Source organism: Brachionichthys hirsutus, chromosome 6 (genome assembly GCF_040956055.1).
Source record: "Brachionichthys hirsutus isolate HB-005 chromosome 6, CSIRO-AGI_Bhir_v1, whole genome shotgun sequence".
NCBI classification, from domain to species: Eukaryota; Metazoa; Chordata; class Actinopteri; order Lophiiformes; family Brachionichthyidae; genus Brachionichthys; species Brachionichthys hirsutus.
In genome coordinates, this window is record NC_090902.1 from 3,366,629 (window position 1) to 3,386,601 (window position 19,973).

General features: G+C 45.4%; 1 protein-coding gene across 1 annotated transcript in view; it reads left to right on the top strand.

The window, feature by feature from the left end:
• The first annotated feature begins 4,143 nt into the window (after positions 1 to 4,143).
• slit3 (slit homolog 3 (Drosophila)) overlaps positions 4,144 to 19,973 on the top strand; it is a 166,471-nt gene continuing 150,641 nt past the window's right edge. The window contains exons 1-3 of the mRNA XM_068740660.1: positions 4,144 to 4,355; positions 15,242 to 15,313; positions 19,466 to 19,537. Of these exons, the coding sequence (XP_068596761.1) occupies positions 4,144 to 4,355; positions 15,242 to 15,313; positions 19,466 to 19,537 (356 nt within the window). The remainder of the gene's footprint in view (positions 4,356 to 15,241; positions 15,314 to 19,465; positions 19,538 to 19,973) is intronic.

Below are 19,973 nucleotides of genomic sequence, written 5' to 3' on the forward strand. Positions count from 1 at the left end.
AGTTTCCAGATTTTTGAAAGCTTGAAAGTACTGTATAACGAAAGAACAAATCACGCACGGCATGTGCACATATTCTTATTGTTTTATTCATCACCATTGCCAGATGTCAATTCCTGAAGCGTCTGCTGCATCCAAATACGATCGGAATACAATTTGTGACGGTCGTAGTTAAAAGTGAGAGAAATGTAAAAAACAGAAACAAAAAACACTGTCCACGGGATTATTCAGAGCATTTGAAAAAGAAAGAAGGGAAGAATAAAGGAAGACAGATGTCTCTACGTCCATCTTCGTAACTCCCATCACATGGTAAAAGAGCCTTTCTGTTGCTTTTCTGTCAGGAGTTTCGAAAGTCAAACGCACTTTAAGAGGATTGCTAACTGAGCCTGTCTGCAGACATTTGGATCGGCCTGTGTCTGATGGTGGTGTGTGTGTGTGTGCTATTGTGTGTGCTATCGTGTGTGCATTTGTGTCAGTGTAATTTTCTAGTTAATTAGACCATCAATCAAACACAACATGGGAAGCAGCAACAGAAGAAAAAAAAAAAGTCCTCGCATTGAAACAAAGGCGCTGGAGCGACATGTGGCATTATTTAACTTCCCATTGAGAAACGCAAGTGTGTGTTTGTGTGTACGTGCTTTGCCGTGTTTAAAAACAACAAGACTATACAATTCTGAGTTGTGGACTTTTAGGGGACGGGACTTTACGGGACACCTGAGGCCCTTTTCAACATGTAAAACCATAAAGTGATGCTTTTTAATTGGGCTAACTGGACCAAAGAGTTTAAATGTTCCAGGACTAAATGTTGATCTGGCATAATTAGAAGCTCCGCTTCGAGTCACGGGTCATAAATGAAGGAGGGACAGGACGATTTGTGTTAAGATCCAGGTTATCAATCGGGCGATGGCCGCACGCTCTTATTTTATAATGACTTACCACATTTCTATGTGGTTTAGAAGCTACCACATTTTTTACAAAATTATCAGTCGACAGTTTACTGATAATATCTCGGTTTTAACCCACAATCGGCAAAGTTAGACGACAATGAGAGCTTAAGCACTAGCCTTAGGAAGATTTTCTGCAACAAAAGTGCCTAAAATTCAAAATAAGCACATAGTTATGTAAGTCTGTGTGTGTGAGTGTGTTCTAAGACGTGATATAGGAATGTTATGAGCCCCCCCCCCCCCCCCACTTCAATAGTTGGCTTTCTCTCCCCTCACTCTGTCTACGTCTCACAGACAGACGGAGGACGTGTGTACACAGTGTATGAGGAGATAATAGCTTTGCAGGGGCCACAGTAGCACTTAGCCAAAGATCTGTCTGGCTCTAGGATCCATTAAACTACACACACACACACACACACACATTAATGACATTCTGATTCTCTTTATTGGCGTATGCGTTTAATGTATTGATTATATCTGTGTGTGTGTGTGTGTGTGTGTGATCAGGATCCCGGGCCTGAACCACAGAAACATACTAATTAGCATCGCATTGTCTCAGCTCATGAACATAACAGCGAATAAATGAAGAGAGAGCCTCATAGAAAAGTGTGAAAACTAGAAAAGACATAATGGAGAACCATATAAAGAGAGAGAGTGAGAGAGAGAGAGATCCAGACGAATGGCAGTGGGAGAAGGAAGGAGAGAGAGTGAGAGAGTGGCCTATGGCGTGAGACGCTCTGCATTCGCCGACGCTTATTGTCTCTTTATGAATTATTCCCGAGGACACAAAGGGGATCGTCATGAGATCGGGATTCACGGTCCCGAGCGGAGACTCGAACCCTCGATGGGATGCATCTGAACCCAATGAGCCCAAAACAAAGCCGTCGCTACCGGTGGTTAGTGTGCAACGGACGACGGCTCCTTCACTCCCAGCGTTCCCGATGGCTCCTTCACTCCCAGCGTTCCCGATGGCTCCTTGATTCCCAACGTTCCCAAAGTTTTACCTCCATTCAATCGTCCTTCGCATCGTAGTACGTTCAAACTCTTCCAAGACTCTAAAGAGACAGAGATGCTCTAACGCGTTGTCAGATTTGTAGAGTCGACCTCCGTATGACCTAAATTATCCAAAACTGGAATATCACATGATTTCAGCAATGGCGGCGTTGCTTTTATCCAAAATGACTGACGGTATGTTTTTAGTGGTACTTTGGTGATAATTGACTGTTGGAACAGACCCCAGTGAAAACACGTCAGCTGCTATTACAATCAAATTTCAAAGATGCTCGGAGATCTATGACGAGATTCCAGGAATAGCACGACGGGACCCAAGCGGAGGCAGCTGAAACGGGTTTTCCCTTTGACGGGCTGCTCCCTCCTGCGCCTCCCTGGGTACGGCCAGCAGGGAGGAAACCGCAGGGCAGACCCAGGAAACTCAAGAAGGGTTTCATCCCACCGTATATGCCAGGAGCCACCTGGGGGGGGACGCCCAGGAGGAGCAGGAGCTGGTCGCTGTGGAAAGGAGCCGCTCTGCTCTGCTTGCTCTGCTGCAGCCATCAATCTGAAAGTGACGGTTTCAGAGCCACTTCATTTTGTTCTGGTCCCCTCTGACAGTGAAAGGGACCATGTGAGAAGCATCTTCAACTAGAAAAGCACTCAGAGAGACCCGCGGCGAGCATCTCGGTCCCTCCATGTTGTGATTTACACCAACCATGAAAACAAACCCCAATTGGATTCACATTGATGTCATTATCAGTTTAGAAGTCTTTTTTTCTGGATCTAGATCCAGAGCTTTTGAAGATACAACAAATCCAACTCCAACCGACAGATAAACTCGTGTTTTAATTAGTTTGAGTCCAAGAATGAGACACAATTACTCAGTTTGGGCATGAGGCATTACAATATTTATTACATTTCCACATTTTATTATAGACAGAGATTTCACATTGGCTGTAAAAACTTCTCAAATGAATGAACTCAGAGGAAGATGATTAAATGAGAAGTGTTTTATGCCTGATGGGTCTCCTCCAGTTTAATAAATTGGCCTTCCACCAACAGAGGGCAGCAACACTGCTGCAACTCCACGAACACGAAGGCTGACAAGCGCGTCCACGGAACAAGCCGCAGCTGCAATAATCTGGTTTAAAGGTAAGCGATGCATAAAGAGAGAGGCCTTTTTCACCAGATAATCCGGGAATATTTACTTTTTCCTAAATCCAACCCATTCAAAGTGTGCCAAATGTTTAAGAACGGTGACGCCGCCTTTCATATTTGATTTATTGATGAAAACTTTATTTGAAAAAAACGCTTCAAAGCAGCGCAAAATTGAAACTACCTGCAAATGATAAACATTTTTTTGAGGGGGGGGGGTCATCTGCTTTTCAGGCATTAATCAATGCATTTACCCCCCCCCCCCCCCCCCCCCACGGTGATGCTGAGGACTATTTTTAGGTGTGACTGATAACCAACACCAGATAAAGGGTCATGACGACACACAAGCCAAGAAGCGAACTAGATGCTGGGAACTGAGTGAAAAATATGAAATGTAATTTGTCTCTGTCGCCAAGAAGTCGGTCCGGAGTTCCTCCGTGTGGGAAAGTATCAGTTTATCCAGCGGAGTGTTCCTGCGGTCGATAAGAGCCTGTCGCACTCCAGAGAGAGAGAGAGAGGGAGAGAGACCTCGGTACACACGTATCTGCTTCTCTCTCTCACAACCTCCAGACGTGCCAGTCCGTGTTGCGCCTTTGCGCGCTCTCCTCCCCCCCACCCCCCCACCCCCACTTCTGATTACAACTCCTCCGCAGATCTCCCTTTTTTTTCTGCGCCCTGGCAGCGGAGGGATGTTCTCTGGTGGAAGGAGGTCACACCCGAGCTGAACATTTTCACCTTGGACGGGGTCGGAGAGTCAGGTTGATCCACTGGGGGGAGACTTTTACGCATCGCGTCGAGGTGTTTTAAACGAAGAACCTTCTCCTTGTAAAGTTCTTGTCACGTCCACGTCTGCATCTTCTCTCCCCCCCCCCCTCCTCAAACGGTGCGGATCGTCCCAAATGCAACTTCTGAGAAACTTTGCAGAACTTTTGCGAACGGCGAACTAGAGTTGCTTTCGGCTCCCGATCATCGCGCGTCTTCGCTCAATCGATCAGCCTCTCTTGACCTCTACCGGGATCCATACTCCCACAGCGACAGCTTCAGCAGGTTCCCGATGAACTTCGGTGCGGATCTCCTCGGCGTGGGCACCATGCGTCCGCGCGCTGCGCTGTGCCGGATTTGCGCTTTGGCTGTCGCGCTGCTCTTGTGCGCCGCCGCGGTGACTGGATGCCCGCACAAGTGCAGCTGCTCCGGGTCTCACGTGGACTGCCAGGGTCTGGGTTTGAAGAGCGTTCCCAAAGGAGTACCGAGGAACGCCGAGCGCCTGTAAGTGAAACTCTGTCACCGCGCGTCATGGACGCGGTTGTGTTCTGTAGCGGCGCAGCGCGCTTCTCTCACGGGAAACATTCCTCGGGCAGATTGAGTGACTGGAGCTGGAAACGTTAATGACATGCGTAAAGTCTCGGTGAGCCGGCTGCGTCCGCGTTCATCCGCCTGCTACGGAGCGAAACGCACTTTCGTTCAGAGGAGTCTAATTATACTTTTAATGGTTTTATTTTCTTTATAAAGTCTTTCATAGCTTTGTGCTTTTTCATCCCTATGAATTAGCTGTGTTCATTTTGTTGTCAATAATGATATAGTTCAATAACTTCACCATAAATCGTAGAATAAAGTTCATACAGGTGGATGCTTTCTATTTTATTTTAATTTTTTTAAGGGAATTTCAAGTGCAATAAGGCTGATGAATGGGAAAACAGGAAACCCACCATTACTGGTGTTCCATGTTAAACGAGGGCTGGACCTCTGGTGGAGTAACAAGTATTGTGGTGCCTCCTGGCTAAAAAAGCACATAATGTGTCCGGTGTTTTTATACACTAGAGCACGGAGCTGCCCTAAAACTCACCGGTGACCCCGGCGTATGGAGGCAGAAAAGAAAACAGTCCTGGAGGAGCTTGTAGACGCAGGATTTAAGTTTTAAAGGTCAAATTGAAAGGTGAGAAGAGGCCGTGAGCTCCTTAAATCTCTTTATATTCCTCTGCGCCCCCCCCCCCCCCTCGGCAGTCAAACTCTTCAAAGTTTTTCACAAGTTCCTAAAGTCTCATGGGGGGGTGGTTGTGGTGGTGGTGGTGGGGGGGGGGGGGGTCGATCCTCACTGATTTGTGTGAAATCCAGAACGGTGGTTTCACTCAAAGGAGAATCTGAAGTGATTTTTGTTTCTTTGACCTGTTGACAGTTTCAAATGATTTTCCTTACTAAGGCATGGTTGGAGCTCTGGCGGATGCGCGTATACACCCCCGCAGACACACGCACACGCACTCTAACTAACACACACCTATGCCGTTAAAGGTATGGAAGTGATTATGCATGATAACGTAAAGCCTAAAGCTCCACGGGGGATCAACAACAGGCCTAACCCTGAGATAACAAACACAATCAGCGGGCTGCAGGGAGAAACGGGGGGGTTGTGTTTGTGGATGTGGGGCTTTTGGTGGATATTAGTGTGTGATTAGCAATTGTGCCTGCATTTTCTATTTTTTTTGCATGAGTGTGTGTGTGTACACGAACATCTTTGTGCCTTTGAGCCTGCGTGCTTGCAGTGGCTCGTGTGATTGCGTTTCTCCAACGAGCCCTTGCTTCTTCCGTCCCACAGAGCTGCGCTGACCTCCGAGGACCTGCTGGCTTTTACGTAGCAATCCCCCGAAGACATTTACACCCTAGGAGAATACATAATTAGAACAGGCTGTGATGTGGGGGGGGTCCCTTGCCTCTCGCCGTGGTCCCCGGGGTGGAATATTTGGGGTAGCAGCGCCCCCCCCCCCCTCCCACGCCGTTTGCTCCAGAACGTGTGTTTATGTTTCCCTGATTTATCCTGGTCAGTGTTTCAGCTGTAACTTTGGCCAAGAGTTGCTATTTTCCTCCCCTCTGTCTTTCCCTCGCTTCATCTTTCCGTTTCGCTGCTGATATATTTTAGGGAGTCTAAAATGAGAAGTGTTTGAACGGATGAGATTCCATTCTGAAAGGTTAGGGCAGATGGGGGGGGGACTGATTGGATAACAACAGATTGCAGTAACTAAAGCACCACCTTTTTTCAATTAGCAACGAGTTCCTTATTTCCTATTTTCCTGAGCTTCCATGTTGGTTCCAGTGAATGCAGTCGCAGTTTGATTTTATTTTCTGTCAGTTTCATTTTTTTTTTTAGAATGATCCCAATGGGGAAGAATAGAATTCTTCAACAACAGAATTCTCGGCACTGTGGAATCGAGTGCAACGAAACCGCACGACGCGGTGTTTGCGTAAGGGACATGGCTATGGCCTTATCGCGAGTGGAAAATCTTTTTTGGCTGCGACTCCACTGGTTCCTTCATAAATCTCTTGATCCATGTGTGCCAGATCGAAAAAGATCAGAGAGACTGCCAGGATGACACCGAAACTAAGTTTAGAGAGTCGATGTTAAGTAATAGAATAAGTCTGTGACACAGATCCAAATGAGATTGGGCAGGAGTTAAAAGTAAAATACATGATGAAATAAGCCCACACACAGATACGTATCACTGAGACACTGATATATCATCCGAAGAGGGATGCAGACGTCCTGTTTGAAAGTCCACAACTGCCTAGAAGGAAGGAAATCGCTTAAAGTGCAGAACTTTTGGCAGTTCAGGGACTCCAGTGTGGCATTTAAGCTTCAGTTAGCCGCCAATTAGTCCATTTATTACACACAGCAAGTTGAATTCAGGAAAGGGTGGGCCAGATATTCTGAAAGCGAGTCCACCTGTCCCATCTATGAAATTACTCCCCATAAAAGCTCTTGTTTGTGGACTATTGTAAAGAGAGAATTTGGAAAGGTTAGCGAGAGAACAGCCAGTGGTGGCCTCATCTGTTCACTCCACACACACACACATGCACTCACAGGCAGCCTCCCAGATTACCTTGGGTCAGTCGGTCCCGTAATGTCCTCCTTGGGAAGCCACTTGGGACCTCATTTGCATCTAATTTGAGTGGAGGGTTCGGGGGGGGCTAGGCTTTACAGACTTAACGACGCTGGGCTAAGCGAATTGAAAGCATGGACGGCTTTTCTCTCTTGTGCCCAATTCACACCTGCCCTACGGGGACGGCGCAGACACACACACACACACACACACACACACTCACACACACATATTCATACACACCCTGAAGTGTTGATTTTTTTTTTTTTAAGGCAGCAGTTTCCAAGCTGGTGCCCATGTCTGCTGGGAGATGTGGGGAAACTGAGTGCTGTAGACTCCAGAGGGGGGCCTTCAGTTGTGGTTGTACTTTTGTGTGATTATACATCCATACATAAGTGATTGCTTTTTCACACCCACTTACATACATGTGTAATTCTATTTATATACACTGTAGCGGTACTGCGTGTCACACTGCGTGCCAACCTTCTGCAAACTGCTTCTGATTTCAAGTGCCTATTTTTCTGTCAAAGATAGTTTTGGCAAAGTTTTTAAAACCGACACCTTCTCTGCTTTCTGAAGCGCCGCCTGGCTCTTCACTCCGTTTTTATTTCCCTCCTCATCTCAACCCCCGAGTGTGTCTCTTGTTTTTAACCACGTTAAAATCGCACCGCTTTCTTTTTTCCCCTCATTCTTCTTGTTACTTTTTCTCACCTTTTCCTTCTTCTTTTTCCTGCCTCCTGTCTCTGACCTCCTCTTACCTCTCCAACCAACACTCACAAACACACACACACACACCCCTTAATTTCGCTGGCAGCATCTCACCGGTGGAGTTTTCACGGCCCAAATTTCCCGTCAGGATGTCAACCTTCCATCACGTACACAACAATACAGTCCTGCTGCCGTGTGTGTGTGTTTGTGCGTGTGTGTGGAATGAACACACACACGCACCCTTCTTCTCCACTTTCTTCTGGCTCTGTTAAAGCCTTGTGTCGATTGGACGGTTGATGCATAACCGCCGCACCCTCTGGCCGGTGCGAAAGGGCGCACCGTGATTGGATTAGACTCGATGTTTGTGTGACATATGCAGATTTCGCTCGCCGTTTTTAGTTGTGCTTTAGTGTTTCGTAAAGAACTGCCAACCCCAGACTAATAAATTGAAATTACTTTCAATCTATTTGCACAATTCCCACAAATCTCTTAAACACGTCATGCTGGTTTCTCGCCAACCTTTGCGGTGACCAGAGATCGTAACAGTGACTCTGCTTGTCTTGCGTTTCTGTTCAGGTTCAGTCCGTGACTGTTGAATTAAAACCGTTTCCCGACGAACGCTCGTCTTCGCTGATATCATGGGCACAGCGGTGATGTAATACATCCCAGGAACAGCCGAGGGTTATTGCTTTAGCAGACGAGTACAAACTCTGAACCAAAAAACCCACAAGGAGCTTGCTGGTCTCAGACTGTCGCTTAATGTCATGCCTATCATCTGTGGCCATCTTGCGGTAACCGTTTCGTGCTTGTCCCGCCGTGTTTGAGTCAGTAATGGTTTGCCAAATGGCACAAGAGAGGGCAACCAATATTTAGGCCCCATATCTAGGTCAGTGGGTGATATTGTCTTCCCAGGTTTTCTGGCACTTGACCTTTCCATAGAATGACTTTGTGCCAAAGAGGCCGTCTGCTGGCACCGACCGCGGGTTCTGCCCATCTGGGAAACATCGCGACTTGGCAGCTTGGAAAACGCACACACTGTATTCACATGCACTCTACACACAAACCGGCACGCAGCTGCACACACTAACTGTCATACGCATGGCGATTCAGGCACGTACACTAAAGACTATGCAGGAATGTGCGCTTGTGCACCCTTTCCAACATTAATGGAATTTCTAGTTTGTTACAACTCCAGTTTTTATCTCTTGCACTCATTACATTTACACACGGCGTGAAGTCCGCTGGAAACGAGCGCACGCACACACATACACACACACAGTCCTAAAGTGGTGAAAGTATGACTGGTCAAAGTTGGACCTCAAAGAAGGCGAACTGTGATGGATGCTTGCGGTGAACAATTTAGGCCATTATCTCACAGTTTGCCTTCATTTCCTCTTCAAAGTAAGTTATGCTAACCTGAGGGTTTGCTTAAAACGGGGGCCTGACGGGTTGCGGCCTCTGCGTTAGACGATCTGAGCAATTAACTTGGCTTGTAAATTGATACTATTAAAGACATAAAGATGACGGTCTGATGGAAAAATGACCATAATAAGACGCAATGAAAGAAAATCACATTTTCTTTTAGTCTTTGAAGTAATGTGGAGAAAATGTCCGGGCTCTTAAGGTCTGGACGTCGGCCCTCGTTGAGAAGGTGCAGGAACATTCTGATCCACGCGTGCGTACTTCAATCAAGTACACTTATATTCCAGCTTCAAATAAACGCATGAACACAACAGGTTTTATTCATATGGCCACACACGTACAGCGCACATTCGTCGTGAGTGCAAAATACGTACGTACACACACACACTGTCCAGCTTTCACTGGCTTACACATGCAATTGGTTGTTGGAAATTCTGACATATAATGAGAGAGAGAGAGAGAGAGTTTTGCATGTAAAACTACCCCGAGTCACGAATGATCTTCTGCTTCTTTCTGCCGAAACAGAAGTCCTGCAGCCCTGGAAGACGTCAGAGTTGTGTCATGTCATAACGATGGGTCGGGGGTTTTGTGGGTGCAAGTGTGTGTGTCATCTGAGTGTGTGTGTGTGTGTGCACAATGTGCTTGGAGATTTTTGATGTAAATAAGCTATGTCACTGTTGTGCTAGCTCGCTGTCCCCAAAGCAACGCATCACAACTCTTATGCACAGACCTGCATTCTTTTCTCAGGGGCTGCACCTCCGATTCTTATTTTGTGTTGATTTCTGCTCGTGTCAAATAAGCTGAAAGTGACAGACTGTTATTCCTGGAAGCTTCCAGAGAAACTGGTGTGCGCCGCCTTTCCCCATCTCCCCGTCTCACTCTGCAGCCCCGTCCCCGTCGTTCACTTTCTCTCTCAGTCTCTCGTTCATCCTAACCGCTGTCGTTCTCATGTCCATTCGTTCACTCAATCTCGTTTTTTTTTTGTCTACCTCAGACTCCGTTAAGGAAGGAGCAGCCCTCGTTCTGTCAAGTGGACTCTCAGTGGCCAAATTGCCGCCCCACCCCCCACAGCAGCAATAAATCTAGAGAAAAGCAACGCAGCCCCATAAACTCAAGCAACGAAAAGAGCTAACCAAATACAGCTCTGGTTTACGGCCCTCTTGGCTCGTGGCTCTGACAGAAAGGGATGCTTGCAGGCGACTCCCTAATGTGGTCAAGCCCACGTGGTTAACAGCAGCACCAAACTATGGCTTTCCTGAGGTTGAGTCGCCTGAACATTGAAAGGAGGCCGTGAGGGAGAGGTGAATATGATGTGACGGACGGAAAAGAAAGCAATATAAAACGAAGCTGAAGTTACGGACAGACACGATCTATAAGAAGAGCGATACAAGGATGAAATTTGAGTTGGGAGAAGGAACGGATAAAAAAAATGAGTTGCAGAATCACAAAAAACTTCACAAAAAAACATCATAATATTTCCTCTTGCTGTTCCTATGTAACGTCTACCCCCGGTGGTCTGACGCTCTTGGCACTCTGTTCGTTCTAGATACTGCAGATGTCTGGAATAAGCCAAATTCTTACCCATTGTGACAAATGCGTGGTGAGGAACTTTGGCCGGATGAAATGTTGAATGTCAAGTGTCAGAATGTTTCCGAGAAGCCTTCGCAGCCTCCATCCCAGACAGTGGGGTCAGTGTGTTCCTGTTGTCGCTGTAAACCCATCACTCTGGGCAAACCTTTGTCTGTCAGACAGATTCCCCTCAGGAGTGTCGGCAAATATTTGCTTTTGCTGTGTGAAGAAGCGCCGGGCTTCAAGGAAATGACACGGAGGCAAGAAAAATACCGTGATGGGCAACAATTATGATGATTGCTGTCCATCCCGGAAATATTCAAACGGAAAAATGTTTGCATGAAAGTTTGGAGTCTCATGCAGACAATACATGCATGGTCTGCAAACGGAGACAGGGACTTGCATGCCGGGCCTTTCAGACCTTTCAGTCAAGACATTTGATCTTAGACTTTCTTAGTTTCTCGTACAACTCTTTCACCCCTGGTTTGTTACCTAAATATCGAAAATGCACATATAAATTGTGGTTTACTAACTCGCCTACACTAGCTTGTTTCAAAAACACAATTATATAATCAAATCTTAATTACTGTTGGATTGATATGCCTTCTTAACCTTTCTCATATCAGTTGTATCATCATTAGCTTTAATCCTATTAGTGTCCTACTTCTTGTAGGATATTAATTTTGATCTTTAACTGATGTTGTTTTGTTTCTTCCAGACGTGCATCTAATGCAGCTAATTTGAAAATTAAAGCCCGGCCTCCTGTTACTTTACTGTTTTAACTTCATTTGTTTGTTTTTCTATTGGCAAGAATATTGTAAAAGTTAGTAAAAGTTTTGCTAAGAGACAGGCTCTGGCCCCGGAAGCGCCTGGTGGGGATCCTTCATCATCTGGATGCAGGACTTTAACCTTGTCCTTTGGTCACGATTGGACATAAACTTGACGTTAAGTTTGAATCAAGTGGGGTGATTGATTGTGATATCCAGAGATTTGAAAGCATGGACTGAAGCCACAACACAGGCCGATGGCTGATTCTGAAGCAGCTGGATTCCCTGACCTCTGATTCTGGTGACCGTACCGTTGCAGAGCGTGTCGCTGACAGGAAAGGGAAGGGAAGGAGGCAATTAGGATTCTTTTTGTAAATGGGAGATTCAGAGGGTGAAATTAAGCATACCGGTACCTATCTGAGAAAGCGAGAGGAAGGGAGCGCATGAAAAGACAAACAAGAAGGTGAAGAAGTACAAGGGCTTTGTAGAAAATAGCAGGAGATTGGGACAGGAAATGATGGCAGGAACACTGAGATGAAAGGGAAAGGATGGAGGGATGGAGAGATAAGGATGCAGTCCCTGATGGAGGAAGAGAAAAAAATGTCACAGCCTTACAGATGCAGAGATTGAGACAGAACAGAGAAAGAAAACTGCAGTGGGGAGGCGGTATTCCTCATTGTTGTAAACAAAGAAAACAAAAGCAGGACAGTTAAAGAATGAGGGAACAAAGAGAGAAAGTATAAAACGAGTGACCGACCAACAGCCCAACATATCAAATATGCAAATTCATGTCTTTTTATATCAGGGTTTACCAAGTCTTTGTCATGTAGTCTCTCATTTTTAAATATTCCGAATCAGATTAAGATACTTCTTTGTTTTTTTCTCTCAGTATCTTTGAAGTTACTCACTGGTATAGCTGTAAATTATTCATCCCCACTTCCAGAACCTGCATAAAGGTCACCAGTATATATCTGCCAGATTGTACACTTCACTGGCTACGCTGTGGTATGTCTCTGTGTGTTTCTTAACCCCTTGTCACAAACAAACACACAGACGTCTTACCGCTGCGTGTCATGGAAGCAAACAGCGGCAAAAGCTTCTTTTTTTTTTTCACTGAAGCCTCTTGTTAGTTGTTTGACTGCCAGCTGGTCGGTTAAATTTAAAGCCGAGCTAAGATTTACTGCTGGGTGGGGTGGACACCACACTCCAGAAGGCCAGGTGCATGAAGGCAGCCAGAGTTGCTATCTTTGAAGTCATTCAGATTCATTTTGCAGCCCTTGTTGGGTGTGTTTAATCATCTTCTATCGGATGCAAGAACGTTGATGATGGCAGCCTAAAGGTTTCTCCACTCAGGGAAAGTCTTCAACGTTGGTGTGCTTCTTGTTTGACACTTTCATCACTCAGTCTCATATCAGACCTCCTTTAACTTCAGCAATGACCCTGCCTTTTTTTCCGGCTTTGATGTCGGCTTTGCCATCGATCGCCACTTGGCCCTTCGTCCTCTTTGTTTGTTTGTCTCCGTAGTGCCCTGCTCAGTTGAGAGCAGAAGTTTTCACTGTGAACAAGAGAAAGATGGAGATAAGGATTGAGAGATTAGCGAGGACAGTGGAGGAAACAGAATGAAGCATGAGATAAATGTAGCCAACTGTTGTGATGGAAGAGGCGAGATAAAGGGGAATAGACAAAAAAAGAAAGAGGAGGGCGAAGGGAAACTGTTTACCCAACTCCAGAACAGTGAAAGATGATACAAGAACGATTGAGACAAAGTGAGATGCTGAAAAGGGGAGAGATTAGCGAGGAAAAGCGAGAATTGGAAATAATGGCCTGGATGGGGGACAAGAGTAAGACTAGCTGTGAAGGTACAAAAAAAAAAAAGAGATTGATGGAGGTAAGGCAGGGAGGAGAACCTGGATAGAGGTGAGTGATGGGTAGCAGATTGGATCTGCCTCAAAGTCACTCAAAAGTCTTGGCTACAAATCAACAGAAACAAAAGCCTGTTGTTGTTGTTGTTGTTGTTGTTGTTTTTTTTGGTCTTCCAGCTGAAAGCGACAAATCAATGCTGTGTTGGGTTTTTCACTGCATCCAAGAAGGCTTATCATGCTGCCTCGGGTTCCAATAAACCGGCAATTACGGCAATTACACACATTCTGAACGCCTGACATGAGCCAGCTGCCTTCAGGTTGAACGACGGCGACGCGCATCTCTTCTCGTGAATGCGTGGCTGGAGATCCTTGAGAATCGGAATCGTCGCAAAATTCCCGTTATACTTTCAGATAAAGATTGTTAGAACCGAGATCGAGATTCTATTTGGCTGTTGCAACCAATAATGAAAGTATATCAAGTCAAGAGAGAGGGCTCGCTGGTCCCGTTTTAAACCTGCGCCAAATTCAATTTCTTCACCGCAAAAACATTGGAAGAAGAACGTTGTGATATCACCACGGTTATCATTAAGTTGTTAATGCGAACATTTTAACAGCCGGTAAACACGGCTACATTAGCATTCCTTTGGCTTCCTGGCAGAAGGAAGTGCAAAATTCACACTTTGAAGCGAACGCCTGACTCCCGCCGCCAAACGCTGCGCTATACTCATGAGCTCTACTGATCGATTCTGATCTACCCGATGTTTGGCGATGGATCATTTGGTTCAGTTGATTTCTCTGAGCTTTTTTTTTTTCTTTTTTTTTCTGGGCCTGTTGTGTCTGGAAGCGAGGTCGATGAGGTCATCGAGCCAAAACCGCAAACAATATCTAACTTTGGGTGGTGATTCTGCGTTGATTCATCGCCGTGAGGGACAGCCTCCACATTCCAGACAGCCATTTGATCTGCTCTTAGTGGGATATATAAGTATTGATTAGTGCTGCGTTGATGTCACTGTAAAAAACTTCCCTCCTCTCCTCCACCTCAAACAGCAACCTCGCTTAACCTCTGTTGAGAACGTACTTTCTGTTGCCTGTGATTTAGATCACTGTCTGTACCCTAATGGGTGGTGGTCTTTGATCAGAACCCATTTTATGTGACCCTCTATTGTATCAGATGGGAAACTGAAACTACTTATTACCCCAAAACCCTCTCAAGGACCTCTTGTGGACCTTAAACCGCATTCTGTGCTCTGGGAAGTGCAGCCCTCGCCCGCACCGCCCCTCCTGTCAGGATATGGCTCTTATTAGTGGTCCTTGCCATGGATGCTTGGGGAAGCTTTTGAAACCTAATACGGTCTTAAAACAGATTTATAAATGTTTAGGTGTATTATGAAAAACACACAAGCGGGCCGCCGAGGCCAAACAGACATCTGTTTATGTGCATGTAAGTGTGTGTGTGACTGAGAGTGAGGGGAAAGTCGTGTGTGTGAAATAGGAGAGAAAACTGTGTGTGTTGTTTGTTCTCTCTTGTGCGTGTTTTTTTTCCGTGCTCCAGTTCCCCCAGTATGACAGCGTTTCAATAAACAGCCTACCCGTATAAAGGGAACCAGTCTGTACACACACTCAGGCAGTCAGTTCATATTGCAGCCTGCATACATTGTGCACCCGTAGTTAAAACAGATTGAATGACGGCCAGGAAACACTTTTAAGATCTGATGATGGAAGGAGAAAATAATTTCAATCCCTTTTTTTTTTTGCTGGAAAATTTGTTTCTCAATAATTTACAGCAGTGAGAGCTTTATGTGTGTGTGTGTGTGTGTGTTTGTTTTAACGTAATTCTGCTTTCTGTTTGTGTGTTTGTTTGTTTGTTTCTGTGCATGTTTTAAACACTACTTTCTGCTAAGCACATACATGTTACTGATGTAACATATTTGTATTTGATTTGTTTCCCCCTGCAGGGATCTGAACAGGAACAACATCACCAGGATCACTAAAGTGGATTTCTCTGGCCTGAAGAACCTCAGGATTCTGTAAGTTTTCCTTGATTCTCCTTCATCTTGTCTCTTCCCGGTTCTTTGGATGCCGCTGCTGCGCTGTCTCATTCAGGGTCTACCTGTTAGCATCAGCAGTATTGACACATGGCTAATGTCAAACAGCACTTGGGTTCTTCTCAGGTGCTAAAACAAGCGATGTGGTTCGGTAAAAAAATAAAAAAGCTTTGGATTCCTGCCTTCAAGTTTATGACCTATTATTCCCATCCAAACTTCTCACCTTTTCTCTCTGTCGTGTTGGCTTGGCGGTCCGTTAATTCCCGGTGTGTCTCGCTACTATCTGGATGCGATGCAGAGGGACACAAAAACCGCTGATGTGTGGTACCGAGACCGAGCTGCTTAAAAGCCATGTCGCCTTTTAGGCACGAGGGCTTGATCTAGAAGAAAACGCCTCCCAGAAGGTCTATTATGACTTCTTCTCCTTCTTCCTGTTTTTGCCTTGCAGTAACCTGCATTTGTCTCTTTACAACTAATCTCATTAAGAAAAAAAAAAAGCACATTGGAGCGATTAAAAAAAGAAAAATCCCTAATAGGTTTGTATATGGCTATAGGGCAAACAAGTGTCTATAAAATAAAGTTTCCTATCCTAATGAGCTATTTCAGGGCAGGAGAGAAGGCAAGTGTGTTATCAAAGTTAAAATGTGTAATTAGACATAATTTACCAGGTTTAATAACAGACTTATAGATAATAATGGACTAATTGTGAGCTGGCATGCCAGTAACAAACAGCAAAGCTGTATTTGTTCGCAAAGCTGACAGCAAGATGTGACGCAGGTGCTGCTGTCAGCTATTTTTAGTTCCAGCGAATAAGATGGAATTCATTGCAAAAGGACATCAAGAAAAGGAAGCAATAAATACACGATTAATCACAAATAATATGACCGCTTTAAAAATGACTTCCAAATGCAGTTTACTGACTGCAGACTGGACACGGAGCAGCCAGTAAACATCTGAAATGGACTTCTGTGATGTCTCTGTGTCTGTGCGAATGCAGCCAGCAGCTCCATCCGCCCGTTGCTGCCTGTATAACTCGCCTCTAAGCAGGTGCACTTAAATGGAGTGCAATGTCTCACCTCCTCTCAGCTCTCCTAATTGTATTTACTCCTTCACTCCTCTTACTCAAGTGGCTCAAATGTGTGTGTGTGTGTGTGTGCATGCGTATCTGTGTGTATGCATGTTAGGCCTATAATAACTATAATCACCACTGGCTGCCTGCAGCTTCCCTCTTCACTCCGCTTTAACCAGATCGGCAGATAAAAATACGCTCGCTGCACTAAGCGGTGGAAATATGTTTGTGCACGTCTGTGTTTGCATTCATAAGTGCATTTATTTAACTTTAACCATGATTGCGAGGGCCGGAGTGGATTTTGGAACTCATGTCGGATAATGATTCAGGTTTTGCGTGTCTGTGTGAGATCGGATGGCTTTTTACCAAAGTAAAGTAAAGAGTTGTTGCACAGCAGCCGTGGATCCGTGATTTGTCAGCACACAGAGAAAGAGATATCTTTATTCGTGTGCATCCTGTCGACTGAAAAGGATGTGCACGTGTGTGTGACAGTGTGTGTGCATTTGTTGCGCTACACCAGCAGCTTGTTAGGTGTGTTTAGCTGCTGTGACGTTACCCCACTCCAAATCTTCGGGAGAAAAGGGGTGAACAAACACCCACACCAGAGATACACACAAACACACACACACTGCTGCATATCATGCCAAGGAATAAACCAAAAGCACACACTAATACAACCTTTTTACCGTCTATAACTTGCCAGATACACTTCAGTTCTTAATGGAGACCCTGTAGTTCAGCACATTCTTCCCAGAGAATGCTAATAGGTGCAGGAAAAGAATTATTCCATCTTTACATGCAGTCATCGTTTGACCGGTAAATATACTTGGTGCAATTACATATGATCTGACTTCTCTGAAACACCTCAGCCAATTTCACTCAGAGAAAAAGGCACATCCTCTGCTAGTGTAGGCCTTAAATCTCCTGGCCCGTGGCTTCTTAAATCGTACGCCATGATCTCGTTAAGCTTTTTAACCAAACTGTGCCTTCGCCCACGAGCGCGTAATCAAAAGCAGCGTGGGTTTCCTGCAATCTGGTCGGACGGACCGTCGCAATCACACACCCGGCTCTTCTCTGCTTTTGTAACCGAGTGTGCAACACTCGGCGTAACATCTCTGGCTGCGGTGCACGGGAAGATTTCTTCCAGATTGTGGTGAAATTGAGTAATTCCAAACAAATTTAGATGTAGGTCAAAACGTGTGCATGATATTGAACGTTTGGCTGGGGGGGGACGGGGACGTAATTCCTCATCCGTTTCGCCCATTGTGTGTAAATATCAGCCGAGCTGTTGGAGTTATTTTCTGATTTCCTGCAGAAGGGCGCTGATTTGGCTAAAAAGGTCATTTGACATCATTACACGCTTCAGAATGGCTGAAACAGTTCTACCTCGCATGCAGGAAACCGATATGCTTTTCCTCCGTTCTCCTCCATCTCCCTGCTGAGGAGTAACGCCTGATAGGGGCCGGTAGAAAAACAGTACCTCATCCGGACAACGTTCCAGCATCGTCTCCATGTGTTTGGCTCGGGCGCTCCCACCTTTCTAAACTCCAGTCAACAAATCAGCGTGTGCGTGATCCCTCATTTGGAAGAGTAAATTCAGATGGTTACACAAAGCTATGGTTTAAATATGTTGTATGCTTTAAGAGACCCCCCCCCCCCCCCCACACACACACACACAAGACTGGAGTAAACAGGCTGGCTTTTAGAAGCTTTACATTCCGCCCGATGGACCGCGGGGCTGCGCCCACGTGGACTTACTTTGCGTATGGCTTAATATTTGCTCGGCTTTGACTCGCCGGCCCCCGTCAGATTAAGACTTGACGCTTAGCTGATGCTGATGCTTACCTGGTGACTGTGTGTGACATGAACAATGCTCCTGGTTCCGGATCACTAGGATGCCAATCGGTAACTTTTCAACCAAACAGATGACCTGTTTGCTCCTGGAGGACTAAACCGAACGGCGACATCGAAACTCAGACAGTAGTCGAGGTTAATTACAATTTAAGTCTGCGATCATCTATGCCACATAACTATTTATTTATCTATGCTTTATTGTTATTGTTGCACAATTTTACTGTTTTTGTCTCTCGCTGGTGCGTCTTTTGGTCCTGTCAGTAAAGAACTGGTTCAGAACACGTCTAACAATGACTGACAGCAGCCTGAAGGGTATAATGATTCTCTTCGAACACATTTTTACAAAAGGCCGTGCTAAAACGACAGACATTGCATTCCCTTTCTCCACTTTCACTAAATCCACCTTGTCACTCTGTATTAAACCCTTTTCCTTCCTTCCCATCAGCAGCTTTCTCTCCCCCCTCCCCTCCCGTCTCTCAGGAGATGCTACTCCTAACATCCTCCGACAGAAAAGCATAAACACTCGCATCTCTGCTCCATCCCAGCTGGAAAACCTTGAATTACTGCAAAAAAAGCATGAAGAAGGGAAGAGAAAAAGAGGAATATACATTACACTGGGAGCGCCACTGGAAAGACGGATGAGGAGAAGAGACGTTAGACACCGAGGGGGAGAGGGGATAGGTTGTTAATTGTTTGCTTTGGCTCACTAGATTGTGACATTTATGAAAAGCAACATGTCTTAACCTTTCTAAACTTTAGCCTTGTGACACATTCGCTCGCTCGGTCTCCTGATTGCTTGTTTATACAGCCAATACGTCAAAAAAAACAAAACAAGTGTCTCTCGATGTTTGAACTTGATCTATTTCTATCTGACGCGCGGCTGGTTTCTCTGCCTGCACTCTCCAGGAAATGAGATTGATCTGGCGTTCCTTCCTTCGGATTGAACTGAGGTCAGCCTGGAAAGCTGGCTGCGGATGTGCATTTCCAGCATCGTCGTTGTCCCTTAGTTCAAGACTTAAATTAAGACGTTTTTAAAGATGTGACTGCGGCAACTGCTTAATATTACTGATAATTCCTTTGACAGTCTGTCGAAAGCTATTTCCCCCCCGTCTTGACTTTCACATTCTATTTCTGCTGCTTTCCCTGTTGAATAATGTCTTTTCTGTATTAGCTGAAGTCGAGCTTTTCTTTCTTTGTGTCTATCGCTGCAGCCACCTTGAAGACAACCAAATCAGTGTTGTTGAGCGAGGAGCCTTCCAAGACCTCAGACTTCTGGAAAGACTGTAAGTAGCACCCCGTTGTACCGTTGTGCCAGGCTAATCGGCTTATGCTAAGCTAATGTATTTTAGCCCAGTATGAATGTACAAGGCTACATAAACATCTGAAAATTATCATGCATATAAACCTGCAAACATAAATTCAAGCACAGTCATATCTGACATTTTTGCACACACACACACACGCACACACACACACACCATTTTCTAAAGCTCACACAGAGACACAAAGAGCACACCAGGATGATTCCCAAATCCATCCACTTCACACACATCCTTGGAATCTCTCATTGACATTGCCTTGTTCGTTTGTGTGTGTGTGTGTGTGTGTGTGTCCCTGTCAGCTCACACCAAGGCTCCAGTCAACAGATTGGACATGTCATTGCACAACACAACACTTCCCATATCCACACACCTGCATGTTTACGACCGCACTGCAGAG